Below are 17,524 nucleotides of genomic sequence, written 5' to 3' on the forward strand. Positions count from 1 at the left end.
GCCCTGACATCAACAAGCCCCACCCATTCCTATTAACTAGGCATAGGCCTCAGTTGGATTTAATGTACAGGAAGTTACAGAACTTTCAGTCTACACATAAGCAGTCCTGTCCACTCTTTCCATGCTCAGTTCTTAGGAGGAGTGGTCCCAGAAGTTGAAAACAGGTTCTGAGTGTTTCCATTTCCCATCTTGGCAGCTCTGGGTCTCTGCTGCCTTCCTCTCCACATTTCCCAGAGTCGTGGTCAAGCATGTAGTCAGTGGGTGCATGATGGGCACTAGAGGCCAGCCTTTCCTGGACTACTCTTGGGTGCCAATGCCTGTAAACCTTTTCCATCTATCCATCCCAGCCCTGCCACATGTGTGTGCACATGCACGTGTATGAGAGAGAGAGTGTGTGTGTGTGTGTGTGTGTGTGTATGGGCTTGTACTGAGGATTGAACCCAGGGGCTCTCTACCACTGAACTACAGCCCAGCCTTTTTTTTTTTTTTTTTTCACATTGAGACAGGGTCTAGTTGACCTTGAACTTGAGATCCTCCTGCCTCAATTTCCTGAGTACCTGGAATTCTAGGTTGTGCCACTGGGCCTGGCTCAACCATTTTATTTATCCATATTTTACTAGATATTTGCTGTCCCTATGCATGGGATAGAGTTGGGCAGATCCAAGAGTTTAAATCAATTCTAAAATATTCCCAAGCCTCACCTTCCCTGATCTCAGCACACCTCTCTCTCTTTTTCCTTTGTGGTGCTGGGGCTTGAACCCAGGGCCTTGTGCATGTGAGGCAAGCACTCTATCAACTGAGCTATATCCCCAGCCCTCAGCACACTTCTGAGAAGCTATAAAACTATGGCAAAAAAAAAAAAATATTAACTGCATAGATACAGTGGTGCAGACATCTTGGGGAGTTCACTAACACTCCTGAACTGCACTAGGGGAAAGAAATTAATCAGGGCTTGCAAATGGACAGCCACAGGCCTTATTGCAAACAGGTATTGTTGCCACTCTTCTCCCTTCTGCACTCTTTTAAGAGCTTTTCTAAATAGTCACAATTCTTAAAAGTTCAATAGATTTTTTTTTTTTAATGTGATGCTGGGGCTCAAATCCAAGGCATCCCACATGCTAGGTAAATGCTCTACCACTGAACTGCACTCTCAGTCCCTAGATTTCTTTTTAAATTACTGGGTTCCAGTTGCTTTTGTTTATCACTTTGTTTGAGACTGGGTCTCCCTCTCTTGCCTGGGCTGGTCTTGAACTCCTGGACTCAAGTGATCCTCCCTCCTGAGCCTCTGGAGTAACTGGGCCGATGGGAGTGGGCCACTGCGTCTGGCTTCCGGTTGCTTTCCTAAAACAGCAATTCTGACCCCACTCACTGACTTGCTCATTCATCAGAGACCCAGGGCTGCCAAGATGGAAAGTGGAAACACTCAGAACGTGTTTTTAACTCCTGGGACCACTCCTCCTAAGGACTGAAGGATGATTACCAGGAACTGCTGAAGTCAAGGAAGAGCTTGGACCCTCATCGCTACTTTTTTTTTCCAGTTACCGTTTACATCCTTAGAACAGGAACAGCCTCATACCATCTCCTCTGTCTAGCTGGCGCCCAGATCACAGCACGCCGAAGTCACCAATAAAAGTTGAAGTCTATAACCGCCCCTCCCCCCATGAGCTAGTCAGAGTGCCACATTTTCAGCCTGCGCCGCCAGGGGGCAGTAGGACCCCGGCCGGGTGGGTTTGGCCCAGGGAGGCGGAGAGGCTGGGAGGCAGGGAGGCTGGGAGGCGGACAGCTGGGCAGCCAAGTGGCCGGGCAGCAGGGAGATAAGTGTGCATTCCGCATTCCGGCATTCCGGCAGACGCCTCCTGCGGCTTTCTCTGGCCTCTCTCCGACCGCTCCCGCCCCACCCCAGACGAAGAGAACTGAAAAGAAACCAGCTTGCACAGCCCAGGAAAAACGGGGCTTTATTGCGGGGGCGGGGGGGGGGGGGTGACCCCGGCCGTCTAACAATCGAAAGGTTAGAAGGTTAGTTCAGTTAGACTAAGAAGGGTTGAACAGTCACTGTTTGTGGATGGTGGTCAGTTTCCTAGTGGAGACTAAACCATTTTACTGGTCAGTTTCACAAATTCTGAAAACAGAATGGGTGGTTGATTTCAAGTTCACCAGTACAGAGGGCTGACCCCTCTTAAGGCCTTCTGCTGAAGGGGGGGCGGGTCGGGAGGGTGGGCAGGGAAGTCCTGCTGGGCGTCGCTAACCCGGTCCTCCCACCAATATGTTAATTCAAGCCAGGGGTCCCAGCCTATTCAAACTTCAAGGTTTGCGCTCCTCCTGAGAAGAGAGGGACACACGAAGGCCACCCTTAGGGGACCCATGCACCGCATCCAGGCGTGGGGTGGGGCAGTTGGAGCTCCAAGACCACCTCCTCCCTTTAACCCACCCACCCCACCCCCGCCTGGGCTGGGCTAGGATTTCAGGTCTTGGACAGAGTAGTGTCCTAGGGGGAGGGGACAGGGGCGGGGATGCTCTTTTTCCCTCCCAGAGTCCGAGCGCCACAGGCAGTGGTGGGAGGTGCGACAAGCACTTGGGGAAAGGGGTTCCCACCTGCTCCAGGCCGTTCTCCGAAGCCTTCCTGCGGGGGGGCCAGATCACTGCCAACTTTCCATCGCCCCTGCTCGCTGCGGGGGAAGGGACGCTCAGCCTGCTTGGCCCCTCCTTTCACCAGCTGGAGGCGGCCAGGACGAAGGAGGCCGGCCGCACCCCTTAAACACATACAGGTGTTCACCCCCCCCCCTCCTCCCCTGGGAGGCCTCCACCCAGTTCTAGGGAATCCAGAAACTTGAGGAAGGCGAACCCAGAGTGGACGCAGGAACCCGAAAACACAGAGGGCGGATCCAAGAGCCCTAGAGGGCAGTCAGGGTTTCCTGAAACGAGCCCCCACCGCCAAAACCAAAGTCGTGTGGATCTGGGAGTCGTTCCCGGTGGGGGTGGAGCACAGGGAGTCGACAGCCCAGAGGAGTGGCCAGGGGACGGAGACTTGAGAAGGGTCCCAGGAATCTGGGAGCCTGAAAGGCGGAACCCCGAGAATCGGAGGGCCAGAGAAAGGGTCACAGGAGTGGGCGATTGTTGGGAGCCGCTGGAGCTGTGGGATCCCACGCGTCGCGGCTTACCCGTGAGGCTCGGCGCGGGTTCCTTGAACTCAGTGGTACCGTAGACGCTGCGCCTCTGGCGCTGCCACTCCCGCTCGCTCTCGCGCACTTCGCGCACCTCTTGCTCCAGCAGTGACGGTGCGATGGGCGGCGGGGCGCGGGCCAGCACTGGGCACCTGCCCTGCACGGCCGAGCGCTGCGGGCCTCCAGGCTCCGGCAGCCGCTGTGAGCCCGCGCTGCCCTCCGCGGCCGCCGAGGAGCTGTTCTCTGCGGCGGCCTCAAAGAAGCGCTTGAGCTCGCCCAGCGGCTGCGAGGGCGAACCGGCGCTCGGCTCGGGGGCCGCGGGGCGAGCCAGCGCCGCCTGCCGGTGAGCCTCCCGCTCGATGTCTCGTTGCATCTTTGCGCCCGCCCGCGCGCGCCCCAAGGCGCGCGGGAGCGCGGGGCCGGGACCTGGCCGACTGAGCACCGGCCGCACGCGCAGCTCGACCAGTTCCTGGCCTGCGCGGCTGGAGCTCAGGCCCCGGCTCCGTCGCAGGCTCTCCTCGCGTTCGCAGCTGCGGCGGATTTCGCGCTCGATGGGCGTCTCCATGAGCAGCTCCGCGGCGAGCCGTTGGGGTGCCTCAGGACTCAGTGGAAATCGCAACTGGGGGACTTCCGGGCCTGACCCGGAGGAGGAGGAGGTCTCAGGGCCAGGAGCTGAACACTGCCCTGCGACCTCCGCGCTCTGCACTGCAGGCAGCCCAGGGTCGGCGCTACCTGGCCCCGGACTCACAGAGCCTGCAGCTGCGGACCGCCCGGGGCGCTCTGCGACCCGCTCGGCTGTGGTTGCAGAACTTCGCTCTCTTGCTCTGGAGCCCCAACGTCCTGCGCTGATGAGGGAAGGAGATCCTCGCCGCCCAGCCTGAAGACCTCAGTGTCCTGCTCTTCAGCAGGCTCCGGGGCTTCGCTGTCTGGCCCGGGGGGGCTCGTGGCTTTGCTCTTCAGACGACCCCAGGGCTCTGCTCTCCCTCCCGGGGACCTCGGTGTCCAGGGTTAGGTGCAGCTTGGGAGCCTAAGTTCCCAGACTCTGGGTTTTGATGCCCAGAGCCAGGATACCCTGCCCTATGAGGCACCTGTGGCCGCAGTCTCCGCCCGTGGTTCTAAGGCGTCGCCCGCGCCCGCAGCTTTGCGGACCCGCCTCTGGCCTCCGAGAACGGCCCCTGGGGGCGGGGCTGGGCACCGCCCCCGGCACCTGCCTGAAGGACTCCAGCTCCGCCCCGGCCCCGCCCTCGGGGCGGGGGCGTCTTGCCGGGGGACTGGATTTCTTGCCCTGGTCCTCTGGGGTCAGCTTAGGGCACAGAACTCCTCTAAAAAGCGTTACCTGGACCCCGCCGCTACCCAGGGGAGTCGCTCTGTGTGCCGGGTTCTCTCGCTGCCCGCACGTTGGCACCTTTTTCGTTCAATGTCCCTGGCAGAAAGCCGGGTTGGGCCTCTAAAACAGGAGTCTTCTTGTGGGGGTGTCCCCCTGATGGTCATCCTTGTCCAGAAGGTGTCTGCCGGCGGCCAGCGACGCCCCTGGCCTCTGGGCCAGCCCCTTACTTTCCACCCTTGCGGCGCGCAGCTCTGGCCCGAGGGGGCGCCAGGATCCGCCTAAAGGCGCGCGGGGTCCGCCGGCTCCCTCCCAGCTCCTGGCCTCAGCAAGGTTCGGAATGGTGCGCTGCTGCCCTCACCAAGCCCAGCAGCGGCTTCCCTTTCCCGCCCTGGAGAGTCCGCGCGGTGTAGGCGCCAAGAGCACTCCTACACTCAGAAAATAAGGAGAGCGCTCCCAGGGAGCCACGAGCTGTGGCGGTTGAAAGACGGTCACCTTGGGCTCTGGCGGCGTTCAGTCTAGCGCCAGGGAGCAGCTCCCTTTGGAGCAAATTCTGTCATTCTAGGGCAGGATCACAGACTCCGCGCGTGTGCCACCCACCTGCAGGGACATTTTCCATTCTTCCCGCTGATCGAAGAAGGCTTTCAACAGAACCCTATCCCCCACCCCACCCGCAACACACTATTCCAGGGTGATCCAGGAGAAAGACACTTACCTAAAGAAAACGGGGGGGGGGCTTTCTGGCCTCAGAAACCCCCAATAATCCAACTATTTTATCACCCCTTCCTGCCTACGCTTCCTCTTTTCCACCCTTTTCCTCTTCCCTCTCCTTGATCCCAACCTCCTCCCTCTGACCGTCTGACCCTGCTGGCCTAATTAGAGTCAGCCAACCTGGCTTCTCTCCCTCCCATAACCTGAGCAAGGTGTGAACCTTCTCCAATGCTCAGTTTTCCTATCTGTAAAATGGGGACGGGACGACTGTGCCTAACTCGGTTGGGAGATTGTTGAAGGTTCAAGCTTTATGTTTCCAGGGGCTGGGGTTGTGGCTCAGTGGTAGAGAGCACTTGTCTAGCATGTGGGAGGCCCTGGGTTCCATCCTTAGCACTACATATAAATAAATAAAAAGTTCCACTGACAACTAAAAAATATATATATTAAAAAAAAAAAAAAAACTGGGCTGGGGTTGTGGCTCAGTGGTGGAGCGCTCGCCTAGCATGCACGAGGCACTGGGTTCCATCCTCAGCACCACATCAATGTCCAATAAAGATATTGTGTCCACCTAAAACTAAAAAGTAAATATGAAAAAGAAAAGGAAAAAATCTGTTTCCAAAAGAAATTGTCTCCATGGTGCCCTCTTCGCCTGTCACCTCAGGACCCCTCCTCTGGCCATGCTAAGCTGGCTCTGGGCCTGCAGCCCTATGACCTCTGTTGAAGACCTGGTTGCTGGCTCTGTCCCCCACCGTCCTTCATCCTAAGGGTCACCAGCCTCTCCTGCTTCCTCCTGCCTGACAGGCAACCCTTCTCAGGCTTCAGATCCACATGTGCCGACAAGTTTCTTTCCCTCTGGCTTCAGCAGAAGGGCGAAAGAAGAGCAAGCCCAGGATTTTAATTCCATGTCCTCTCCCTCCAAGCCTCTTTGGGGACATCCCAGTAGCAGCTCCACATGGCTCTCCTTGGGGGTCAAGAGGGTACACAATCTACTGGGCCTCCACGGGTGACCTTTGTAAATGGTTGCTTCATTAAGTTCTCATCGGTTACTGTTTTTGAACACATGATCTCTTCCTGCTACGACACAGACCCTGAAAAATTCCAATCTCATGCTTTAAGCACCATCTCTGTGCTGGTGGCTCCCAAATTTATGTCCCCAGCCCTGGGTTTCCCCTGGGCTTTGGACTCACGTCCAACAGCGTCAGTCTGATGGATTTCCCCAAACACTTCCAAGACTGAATTCTAGATCCCCCCACCCTGCTCCTCCCCACCAAGAGTCACAACTGCACCTGTTCATGCCACACTCTAGGAGGCAGCCCCGATTTCTCTCTTTCCCCTCCAATCTCAGCGAACCCCTGTGGCTCTGCCTCCAGATATATTCTGAATTCATCCACTTCTCTCACCCTTGTCCCAGCCGTCACCTCTCCCTCCAAATGCTCCCACCAAACAGAATAAAAACCCAATTTCCCTACGGTGGGCCAGAAAGCCCTGCCCTCTTCTCAGATCTCATCTTGTGCCGTCCCTTGGGTCACGTCATCCCAGCCCTCATGCTTCCCTCCAACCTCTCCATTGGAATTCCCACCGTAGAGTCTGGGCATTCTTTCCCTCCGCAGGGAATGATTCATCCCATGACTGACTCCTGCTATTCAGCTCAAATGTCACCTCTTCAGAGAAGGGGTCCCCGATTGCCCAACCTGCAACAGCAGTCCCTCTTTAACCCCATCCCCATTTTTTCTCAAGAACCCACCCTTGAGGCCGGGCTGTAACTCAGCATAAGGCCTTTGAGTTCATCCCCAGCACCAGGAAAACCAAGACCAAACAAAACAACAACAGAACACCTCCTCCTCCCCCTCAACTGCAGGTGTCACCCATCATCTTTATTTCTTTGTATATCTGTGAGTTTTCTGTCTCCCTCCCCACACCAGGAAGTGAGCAGCATTACAGAATTTTCTGTTTGTTCTACTCACCTCCATACCCAACTCTTCCACACCTGGAATGCCATCTGGTACATGAGTTGTTTAAAAAATCAGTATTTAGCCGGGCACTGTGTCGCACGCCTGTCAGCCCAGCAGCTTGGGAGGCTGAGGCAGGAGGATTTCGAGTTTGAAGCCAGCCTCAACAAAAGTGAGGTGCTAACTCAGTGAGACCCTGTCTCTAAATAAAATACAAAATAGGGCTGGGGATGTGGCTCAGTGGGCGAGTGCCCCTGAGTTCAATCCCTGGTTACCCCCACCAAAAAAAAAAAAAAAAAAGCCACAGAGTGTACGACTCCATTCACACAAAATGTCCAGAGCAGACCAATCCATAGAGATAAAACCAATGGGTGGTTGTCAAGGCTGGAGGGAGGGGAGATGAGGTTTCCTTTTGGGATGATGAGAAGGTTCTGGAATCAGGTAGAAGCAATGGTTGCATACCATCATGAATGTGCTAAAGGCCCCTAATGGTAAGTGTTGTCATGTATGATTTACCATGACTAAAAAATAATTTAGCCACTTGGGGTGGTGAGCAACCTGTTATCTCAGCTACTTGGGAGACTCAGGCGAAGGCAACACAGGGAGACCCTGTCTCAAAAAAACAAACAAAAATAATTAATGAAGTCAGCCCGACCGAGTGGCAGTGGCACGTGCCTGTTGTCCTGGCTACTTGGGAGGCTGAGGCAGGATAATCACGTTAAGCCCAGGAGTTCCAGAGCTTTGTACTAGAATGTGGGACACAGGAGATCTCAGCCCTCAACCAGCCCCCCTCTTTCCCAACCCCCATCTCTCCAGAAGCAGGGAGCTGGGTGCGTGCTCTAGGGACACTTCATCTCGTACCCAAGCTCTTCTTCACCCCTCTGCTCACAGCTGACCCTGGGCCCCCTAAGTAGGGTCCAGTAGAGGAAGATCAAGATTTAGAAAGCACATTTGTTTGCTCTGTGCTCTTTGCTCCATGGGACGAGTCCCTAGTGGAATGTCCTCTAATGTGTGGGGCCCACATCAGGCAAGAGCTTCTTATCAGGGTTAAGGTCAGAATCCTAAAGTCTGACCGGGGCTGGGATGGGGGAAGCACTGAGGGCCGCAGGAGAGCAGAGGGACCCCTGCCCCATCCTGGAAATTACTTCCACAGGAGCAGGGCTACATGAAATGTGCAGTCAGCTGAGAGAGAGGGTGCTGGCCCTTTAAGAATGCAATGGTACAAAATAGGGGACCCTCAAGGTTTGGGTAGGAAGTTCTCCAGACCTTGCTGGTCACCACTCGCTCCTGTAACTTTACCTAAGGAGTATCTGGGGCTCTGGAGGCCACCTGGACTGAATCTCCCATATCACAGATGGGTAAACCGAGGCCTAGAAACCTGAGGCAAGATGTCCACAGTTACCCAGGCTTGCTCCAGCCTCCTGGGTCCCCTGGTGCTGAGCCTCTGGCCTCCAGAATTCCCTGGCTGGAGCAGAGGTCCCTTCCTCCCCCGGTGGAGCCAGGTCTTGAAGGGAGTCCTGCGGCTTCTTAGTGTGCATGCCATGAATGACATTCACGTGCCCTGACAGAGGACCAAAGGACGGGGAATGCCCTGGAGGGTGGAGGTCAGCAACTGCCATCTCGCCCACCTGCTTGACCGCACATGTGAGAGCATTTGCCGGAGGCAGCCCGGTGCAGCAAGAAGGCCAGCGGCTGGTAAATAATTTATCCAGATAGCTGATAGTGCCTCCCAGAACGGCCGCCAGCCCCCAGCCCCCCTCCGTGCACCTCCAGCCTCGGCCCAAACCAGCTGGACCAGCTCTCCGGGTGCCGCCCTGCAGCCCCCCTCCCACCAGCCCAGTCCCGGCCTCCAGGGCACCTTCAGGCAAGCGGGTAGTGGGTCTCGAACTCAGAGACTGGGAAGTGGGCTTCTGGGCAAGATGGCCCTGCAGAGCCAGGCCTGGTCTCCAGCCACACCCATGTAAGTGTCTGGGGTCACCGGGGCTGGAGGGCCGAGGGCCGGGCTTGGAAGGGGCTTGGGGGGGATGCTGGCCTTGCCTGGGAGCCCAGAGCCCCATCTGGACTTTCCTAAGGAAACCCAAGAGAGTGGACAGGGCAGGGGCCAGCCGCATGGGCTCCTCAGTGGCCCCTGCCCCGGAGACTATGGTGGGGGCTGTGAACTCCCCGACACCTTCTTCTCCAGGGATTTTCTGCTGGCAGACCAAGAGCCCAAAGTCCAGCCTGGGGGTGGGGCTACTGCCGGGTTCAGGGGGGCGGGGAATGCTGGGGTCCCCTGCTTCCACACTTGGCCCCTGGAATCATCCCCCATCAAATGGCCAGAGTGCCTGACATCCGACAGGAGAAATGAAGAGCTCCCCAGCTCAGAGAGACAATGACAAAATCGAAAAGATGACCTGCTTCATGAAATGGCCACCAACTAACTACTCCTGGTGGCAACAGGCAGGCTAGGGCCACCACAGGGATCTCATCTCATGGTTAGAGATAAACAGAACCAAAGGGTGTGGGGGGAGTATTTTAATATGTGAGATGGGAAGGCCTTCTAATTTAGAGAGTAGAGGGGTTCTAGGGTTTGTGAAGAGTTCTAGAAAGGGGGCTCCCCCAGTGGGGTCCCCAATTCGGTTCCTCACCCTTCTGGGTCTTCCACTACATTATTCACCAACTACAAACCTGGTTGCCTAGCAACGGGAACCCAATCCCCCCCCAGCGAGAGAGAGGAGAGGAGGGAGATTACATCTTGGGGAGAGGACGGCAGAGAAGGGACTTCAGCCCTCCCCCAGGGACAAACCTATAAGCAGGGAGTCTGGGCTTCCTTAGGGATGCCCTGCAAACATGACGACGGTCCCCAGTGGAAATCAGGATCCCAGGCTTACCTCCAGCCTCCTGGGTGCCAAATGGAAGGTTCCTGGACCCCACGCCCAGGGTCTGCTATTTGGGGCATGAGTGCCTCCAGTTCTCCTGACTCCGTGACCTTGAACAAGTGTTTCTGCCACTTCTCAGAGCCTCAGGTTCCCCATCTGTGTAGTATGGGGACAATGGTACTATCACCTCCAGGGAGCACTGGGAGGCTTAAAGAGGGTGCCGTGTGGGAGGCATTAAGACAGCGCCTGGCACGGGGACGAGCTCCCTGACGGTCGGCTGCTTCTGTTCGTGGTTGGAAGGTCAGCCGGCTGGTGGACTAGAGCCAGAGAATCCTGGTCGGGGCAGGAGAGGCGGGCGGAGGTGGCTGTGGGAGCCCAGCGGAAGCCCCACAGGGCACTTAGGACACTATATATAGCAAGTGCCATTATGCTTTCATGGTGTGGCCAGTAGAGGTCTGGGAAGTCCCAGCTGGAGCTTGAAGGTGAGGCTATAATGGTCCCTAGTAAGGTTAGCATCCAAATTAATAAACCTCTGAGGATTTCTCTGCACCCAGCCCTGGCTGGTGGGGACAACAACAGACAGCTCGATGTCACTTTCTAGATATGGAAGTGCGGCCGGTGTAGCAAGAGAGTCAGCACTCAGCACACGTCCATGACGATGAAGGGCCAAAGTGACAATGACAGGTTCCTAATGGCGTTGAGCACCGGTCAGCTTCCAGCGTCCAGGGAAAACCAGGAAGGAGGCTGGGAGGCAGGTGCTCTGAGCAGGACGGTGATGGGGAGGCTCGGGTTAAACCTTAAACCACAAGTCCCGCTCCTTGAAGCTCAGAGTCCAGTACTAGGGAGCGTGACCCAGGGACCCTTGTCCCAGGAGGGGGTTGGCAGGAGGAGGAGGCAGCTCAGGAGTTACCATGGCAACGGTGGGATGGCCATTTCTCTCCCCAGATTTCCTCACCTCCCAGCAGGTAAGGGATCCTGGATAGGAGGAGAGGTCCACAGAAGGTGTGGCAGGATTTGAGGATTTCTGGTAGGACAGACTTGGAATAGTTATCATGATTAGTCATCAATAGAATCGCTCATGGGTATTATTTAAATTATGATGAATAACAAACAATGTACTATTTTTTGGAGCACTACGTCCTTATGCTTTTCCCTGTATGGATACACGAGAAGGGGAGGCGGTTCAGCTATTCACACCCATTTTACAGATCAGGTTACTGAGGCCAAGGGAGGCAATCTCGGACTAGGAGACCCGCCTGGTCTCTGTTTGTATCCCCTCACAAGACCCTCCCTTGTCCTCTGCCCTGGCTTCTCCCAGGTGCAAAGGGGAAATAGAGGCAAACCCTGGGCTCTCCTGTCGGCTACGCCAAGTTCTTGGCCAAGAGGGGAGTGTCAGAGGTCTGCTCGCTGAGGAATTGGGGGCCCTGAAAGCCCCATCCGCAGTCCCTGCCCTCTCCCCACAGGCCCATGGCCGAGAGCTCCCTCTATCGGCAGCGGCTGGAGGTCATTGCGGTAAGTGACACCCTCCCAGAGCGCTTGGTCCTGCGCCCTGGGGAACGCCCCCCAACCCCAGGCTTCTTGGTCTCCCCCAACCCCGGGAGCAAGTCTGTCACTGTGAAGAGGGGAGCAGAGTCCTAAGCTCCGGCCCTGCCCAGGGCTCTAAGCCCTCAGCCCCCTCCCCTCCCCGGCTCCTTTGTCTAGTCAATGCCACCCCAGGATGGCGGGGCTGTGGACCCGGCACTCCCAGAACCTGCCTCATCGGAGCCTCCTCCCTGAGTCGGGCTTCCCGGACAGCCCCATCTCTTGCACCCTGTCTCGGAGGAGCCTCTCCTTATGGACCTCCATCTCTCAGGGTTCCTCCTGTCCCGCTCCTCTGGACCTCCATCACACTGATCCTATCTGGGTCTCTCATCCTTCCACTCCATTTCTCTCTCCTCCCTCTTTGAACCCCATCTCCTAGAGCCCCAACTTTATGTAGCCCCCTCTGCATCCCCACCTCTGTACCATGTCTGACCACCCCTCTGTACCCCCATCCTCTGACCCCACCTTTGCACCCCATCTCTGATCCCCACCTCTGCGCTCCTATAGCTTTGATCCCTGACTCTGCCACCCATCTCCCTATCCTCCCCACGTACCCACCCCCATCTCTCTGGACCCCACCTCTCCAGCCCAGTGTCTCTGACGGACGCCCCCATTTCGGACCCCATGTCAGTAGCACCCTCCCTTGGATCCAGTATTTGGACCCCCTCCCATCCCTATGGACCCGGTAGCCGACCGCAAGGCTCTCAACCGCCTCGGACGCCCACCCCAAGGCCCCGCCCCCGGGCCCCCCCATCCACCGACCCCCATTGGGCGCGGCGAGGCTTCCGCAGCATCCCGGGCGCGGCCGGCCCCGCCCCCGCCCCGCCCTCCCCCCGCCCCTCGGCCGGCTGCTGAGTCAGCGCCTCCGCAGCCCCCTCCCCGCCGGGTGCCCACCGCGCTGGGCCGCCCCGTGGGGCCGGGAGCCCCGGAGCCGGGGGAGCCCCCGGGGAGGAGGGCGGAGGGGGCGGAGGCTCCGCGGGCCCCGCCCGGGCGGCGGGCAGCTCCGGGTCCTCTGTGCGCAGGAAAAGCGGCGGCTGCAGGAGCAGATCCGCGCGGCGCGCCGGGAACTGGAGGAGGAGAAACTCCGCGTGGAGCGGCTCAAGGTTGGGGCGCTGGCCGGGCCTGGGGCATGAGGCGGAGGTGTCTGCGCGGGTCGGTTTGCGGGGCGACAGGAACCTCTGCCCAATTTGGGGGGGTGGGCAATAGGGAGGCGTCGGTCGCAGCTTGGGGGGCGTCTTTCCCAGCCCGAGAGGGCATGGGGCGGGGTGGTCATGGGGACAGCAGTCCCACTCTGGGAAGAGCATGGGAACCCAGGAGGTCTTTGTCCTAGTTTGGGGGACACCAGGGGAGCCATAGGGCAGCTTAGGGGTAGGGAGGGGCCGTAGGGAAGGACGTTGGTTTCACCTCTGGGAGCCTCTGTCTTGTTTTGGAGGAGTTGTGGGGGCCCCGAGGTCTCTGCCCATTCTGGGCGGGTTGCGGGGACAGAGGGGTGTGTGTCCCAGCCTGGGAAAGCCATCGCTGGCTGGCAGTAGGGTGTTTATTCCATCTGGAGGTGTTGGAGATCAACGTATCCCAGCCCGATGTGTGTCCCCTCTGGGTGATTGTGGGGCAGTAAGGAATCTACTGAGGTGAGGTCAGGAGGAGACCCACCTGGGGTAGGGTAGTCTGTATGTCCAGCCCAGGGTTCCCTTCCATGCCCAGAGGAAATCTCTCCGGGAGCGTTGGCTAATGGATGGGGCCGCTGAAGGGCCACAGCAGCCCGAGGACCCCGGCTCCAAGGACCCCCAGTCGCCGGAAGGCCAGGCTCAGGCTCGCATCAGAAACCTAGAAGACAGCTTGTTCACGTGAGTGTCCGCCACCCTCCCACCCGGGTGCCCAGCCAGACCTCTGGATCACTGGGGAAGGGGGCAAATTGAGTTGAGGACCCAGCACCCAGCAGCCTGCTTCTCTCCCTCAGACTCCAGAGTGAGCTGCAGCTGTTGCAAAGTGCGTCCACAGGTGCCCAGCACAAACCCTTGGGTAGGCTCACCTGGCGCAGACAGGTGAGGAACTAAGAAGTGGTGGGTAGGGGAGGGGGTGTGGCCTTCTCCAAGAGCCCTTCAGCGCGATACATTGAACCCCCCTCTTGCTACTTCTTTGCTTGGAGGGGGTCGGCAAGTAGGTTTCCCTGCCTCAGTTTCCCCATCTCTAAAGTGGGAATAGCAACAGCACACCGTGGAAGCGCCCCTGGGAGCGTCCAGGAGATCATAGCACTGGTAGCAGGCACAGGGAAGTTTTGGATTTGGGTTGTTAGTATGGTCCTGTTGAGGAATGTCGGCAGAAAATGTGGGCAGATGTCCCTGGGATCCGGCCTTGGAAGTCAGAAAGGGTCACCAGAGATATAGTGATTGTCTAAAAATGAAATAAAAAGGGTTGGGGGTGTGACGCAATAGCAGTAACAATAGCAATAACAATACTCTGGCTCTCTAGGTTTTCCTTGAAGTCCAAAAGATTCAGCAAGGTTCACACCCGTCCGCAGAGGGCTGGGTCTTCCACAGTGCCACCCCTCCTGTCTTCCCTTAGCCCCAGGAGCTTGCTGGGTGCTGGGTTGGGGGAAAGCTCTTGTTGGGGTTGGGGTCGGCCGGCTGTTCCTGGCTGGAGATGGGCAAGGTTTGGTCTGGGCCTCGGGGAGCTCACGGTCTAGGGGAGGAGACAGGTACAAAAAAAAGAGCTGTGAGGGGGGGAGCCTGAGTGTGGAGGGTCACCCAGGGGAGGCCGACCTGTGGAACTGGGGGTGGAGCCCAGCCACAGAAGGCTTGCCTGGCATGTGTGAGGCCCTGGGGGTCCCAAGAGCATCAGTAAGTTAAAAGGAGAAGTGACATCTAGGTTGAATTCGCAAAGAGTGGAAAGGACAGTCCTGACAAAGGCCCGACGGCTGGAAAGAGGAAGATGGAGTCAGAGACTGAGGCCATCCTTGGAGCCGGGCCTAGGTCGCCTGCAGAGCTGTTGCCTGCTGCCCTGCCTGAGCCCATCTTTCTCCTCTTAATCCTTTGTTTCATTCCAGCCACAATGACCCTCTCTTCTATTCCTCTAACTTGCCTAGCTCATGGTGGCCTCAGGACCTTTGTACTTGCTATTTCCTCTGCCTGGAATGCCTTTCCCCACCTCTTGACTCCCGACTGCTTCATCACACCCTTTGGGTCTCTGTTCCATCACCTCTATCGGGAGGCCCTCTGCATTTAATACCTACAGGAGGCCCCTTCTCGCCTCCCAGCCACTCCCTAGCTCCTCTTCCTGACTTTGTGCCTCTCCATAACCCTTCTCACTGCCTGGCATGATCTATTTCTTTATGTTTATGTTTCTTTGTTCTTGTTTTTATGTTGTTGTTGTTCCGGTGCCAGGGATTGAACACAGGGCCACTCGACCCCTGAGCCACCTCCACAGCCCTATTTTGTGTTTTATTTAGAGACAGGGTCTCACTGAGTTGCGTAGCGCCTTGCTTTTGCTGAGGCTGGCTTTGAACTCGCGATCCTCCTGTCTCAGCCTCCCGAGCCGCTGGGATGACAGGCGTGTGCCCCCCGCGCCCTGCTTATGCCTGTTTGTCACCTCCTTCCTTCACGGAAATGAGTCCAATAACAATAGTCTTGAGCGTCATCGTTGTGTGCCCTGACCCAGTAGCTGGCAGAGGAGGCTCCTAACACAGGGATCATCTCTGTGAGCACAGCCTTGTCGAAGCACCTGTCGTGTGTGACCTGCAGCAGTGGGAGACACACAGGCTCGGGAGGCTGAGGGGAGGGGCACTGGCCCGCAGGGAGGCTGGAGGAGGGGACAGGGCCCACCTGACCTGGTCTCTGCCCTCCCTGCAGAGTCACCGTCCTGTCTCCCAACCCACCATGGAGGCGGGTCTTGCAGGTGGGTGTTGGAGCCCCAAGGGATGAGGAGGAGGGTCCCTTGGTCCTTCCTTGCCCTGACCTGCCCTTTCCTCTCCTCTCCTGACCTACGCCCAGGCCAGTCTGAGCCGGACAAGAGAGCTTCCCTGCCCACTGGACTGGTGGGCGCATCCCCAGAGGTCCCCTCTGAGCCCCAGGAGGAGGCTGCGGGGGTTCTGCCACCACAGAGGCAGGTCCCTGGGGCCGTGGGGACCTCCCCAGAAGCCAACGGCCCCTGCCCTGGACCCAGCCCTGGCAGGGAGCAGGAGCTGAGCCTGGGGGCGGCGGCAGAGCAGGGTGTAGTGGAGGCCAAAGCAGCGGGCGTGCTGGAGGTGGTGTGGGAGGGCCTGCGGGCCCCGGAGGACTGTGCCACGGGGACGGGCCTGGAGCTGGAGGCTAGGGTGGAGGAGGTGGTGCTGGAAGCCATTGGGGACAGGCAGGGGGCTGGCAGCACCGAGCTCCCAGCCTGGGTGAAGGAGGACAGGGGTGTGGCGGAGGTGGTCTGGGAGGGGCTGGGGGGCACCGAGTCGCAGGCCGGCGGGGAGGTGGGCCCAGCGGCCACACTGACCAGCTCGCCAGGGCTCCGGCCGCGACTGCAGGGAGATGCTTCCCAGGAGGGAGAAGGTGCTCCCCGGGGCAGCCCCGAGGGCGAGGGGCAGGGGGGCTCTGGAGGAGAGGAGGGGTCCTTCATCTGGGTGGAAAGAGCGACTCTCAGCGAGGACTGGGAGGAGCTGCTGATGGAGGGGCTGGAGGGGCCCGTGGTGACAGAGGGGGGAGGCCAGGAAGCCTGGGAGGGGGGGAGGAGGCGAGCAGAGGGATCCCCGGGGGCCGGAGGTGAGGAAAGTGAGGCAAAGCCAGGGACAGGGAGGGCCACAGCTGTGAATGCAAGTGAGGGGCCACAGCAGCCCGAGGGAGGAGGAGGTGAGGGAGGGGGCGCGGCTGAGGAGCCCTTGGGCACCGAGATGAAAGATGGTGAAGGACCCTTGAGGGCACAGGAGGAAAGGGGCCAGGAGAAGCCAGAGGCAGAGGAAAGAGCTGGGGACCCGTCCAGGGTGGAGAGAAAAGAAGTTGGGGGGCCTTTGGGGACAGAGAAGGAAAGAAGGGAAGAAAAGCAAGCAGCAGAGAAAGACGAGGAGGAAGCTCTGGGAGTGGAGGGAAAAGGAGGTGAGCAAATGCCAGGGGCAACTGAAGAGCCATCAGAGGCAGAGGGGGAAGGAGGTGAGGAAGCCTCGGGGGCAGAGGGGGAAGGAGGTGAGGAAGCCTCAGGGGCACAGAAGACCCAGGGGTCTGAGGAAGAGCTGAGCTCAGGAGGGCAGAGAGAGTCTGGGGAAAGGACCGAGTCCCAGGGGGAGGTGAGCGAGGCCGGGGCCACCCTTGGGGTCAAGCAGGAGCCAGGGCCAGGGGAGGGACCGCGGCCCCTGGAGAAGCAAGGAGCAACCCTGGAGGAGGAAGCCGGGCAGCTCCGAACCCCCGCGGAGAGCCAGGGGCCCCCGGGGGACACCATGCCCCTCCTGAGAGCCAGCCCGGCCCCACAGCAGCCCACCGAGAGGCAGCCTCTGCTCCAGCGGGGGAGGCCCAGAGCCAACCCCAGTGCCCACCCCGCGCCCACCTATGCACCCGCCCGGCAGCCTGAGCCGGCCGCCCCGGCCGAGGGCGAGGAGGCAAGGGGCCCCAAGCAGAAGACGTGCCAGTGCTGCGCCCTGATGTGAGCCCGCGCCCCCAGCCCCCGCCCGGCTCCGCCCACAGCTACCTCACCTCTTGGCACCCGGCAGGGGGTTCCAGGCACAGACGGGCCCCACCAGACCAGCTGGCCTGCACGTCCACCTGGCCCACTGCCTGTGACCCTGGCTCCCGTCTGTGACAAAAGCCTTTATACTTGAAAATAAAACCTTAAAGCACTCGGACAGCTTGACTGTGTGCGTGGTGTTAGCAAAGAATCATTCATCGTCTCCTGGGGGGAAACTGAGGACGCGCTTCCCCTCGGAGCCAGCGAGAGGCCAGAGTCAGTCCGCAGCAAAAACACCTCAGGCTG

At 58.7% G+C, this 17,524-nt stretch overlaps 2 protein-coding genes across 4 annotated transcripts; one reads left to right on the forward strand and one right to left on the reverse strand.

The window, feature by feature from the left end:
* Window positions 1–1,937: 1,937 nt before the first annotated feature.
* Misp3 (MISP family member 3) lies at window positions 1,938–5,018 on the reverse strand. 3 transcript variants are annotated; one of them, XM_027955275.2, is made up of 3 exons: window positions 3,159–5,011; window positions 2,593–2,666; window positions 1,938–2,319 (listed from the first exon to the last, which is right to left on the reverse strand). In XM_027955275.2, exons 1-3 carry the CDS (start codon window positions 3,724–3,726, stop codon window positions 2,302–2,304), a joined length of 660 nt encoding a protein of 219 aa, XP_027811076.2. In that variant the 5' UTR covers window positions 3,727–5,011; the 3' UTR covers window positions 1,938–2,301. The 3 variants fall into 3 exon arrangements, 2 of the variants coding, with proteins under 2 accessions (XP_027811076.2, XP_071466031.1); XR_011707085.1 differs by having other exon boundaries at window positions 2,294–2,319; window positions 2,593–3,797; window positions 3,910–5,018; XM_071609930.1 differs by having other exon boundaries at window positions 1,938–2,666; window positions 3,159–5,014.
* Window positions 5,019–9,064: 4,046 nt separating this feature from the next.
* Palm3 (paralemmin 3) lies at window positions 9,065–17,485 on the forward strand. The gene is made up of 7 exons (XM_071601997.1): window positions 9,065–9,105; window positions 11,467–11,515; window positions 12,607–12,687; window positions 13,286–13,428; window positions 13,542–13,626; window positions 15,430–15,475; window positions 15,571–17,485. The coding sequence occupies exons 1-7, from the start codon at window positions 9,065–9,067 to the stop codon at window positions 17,199–17,201; spliced, it is 2,076 nt and encodes a 691-aa protein (XP_071458098.1). The 3' UTR covers window positions 17,202–17,485.
* Window positions 17,486–17,524: the final 39 nt, after the last annotated feature.

Source organism: Marmota flaviventris, chromosome 1 (genome assembly GCF_047511675.1).
Source record: "Marmota flaviventris isolate mMarFla1 chromosome 1, mMarFla1.hap1, whole genome shotgun sequence".
Classification (NCBI taxonomy): Eukaryota; Metazoa; Chordata; class Mammalia; order Rodentia; family Sciuridae; genus Marmota; species Marmota flaviventris.

Excerpts from the sequence above, each read along its gene's own strand:
- Misp3 (XM_071609930.1), bottom strand. The coding sequence starts at position 3,726 with ATGGAGACGCCCATCGAGCGCGAAATCCGCCGCAGCTGCGAACGCGAG. Across the intron at positions 2,667-3,158 it reads ACCCGCGCCGAGCCTCACGG|CGAGCAGGGGCGATGGAAAG; the intron begins GTAAGCCGCGAC and ends CTTCCCCCGCAG.
- Palm3 (XM_071601997.1), top strand. The coding sequence starts at position 9,065 with ATGGCCCTGCAGAGCCAGGCCTGGTCTCCAGCCACACCCAT. Across the intron at positions 11,516-12,606 it reads AGCGGCTGGAGGTCATTGCG|GAAAAGCGGCGGCTGCAGGA; the intron begins GTAAGTGACACC and ends CTCTGTGCGCAG. Across the intron at positions 13,627-15,429 it reads GGCTCACCTGGCGCAGACAG|AGTCACCGTCCTGTCTCCCA; the intron begins GTGAGGAACTAA and ends CCCTCCCTGCAG.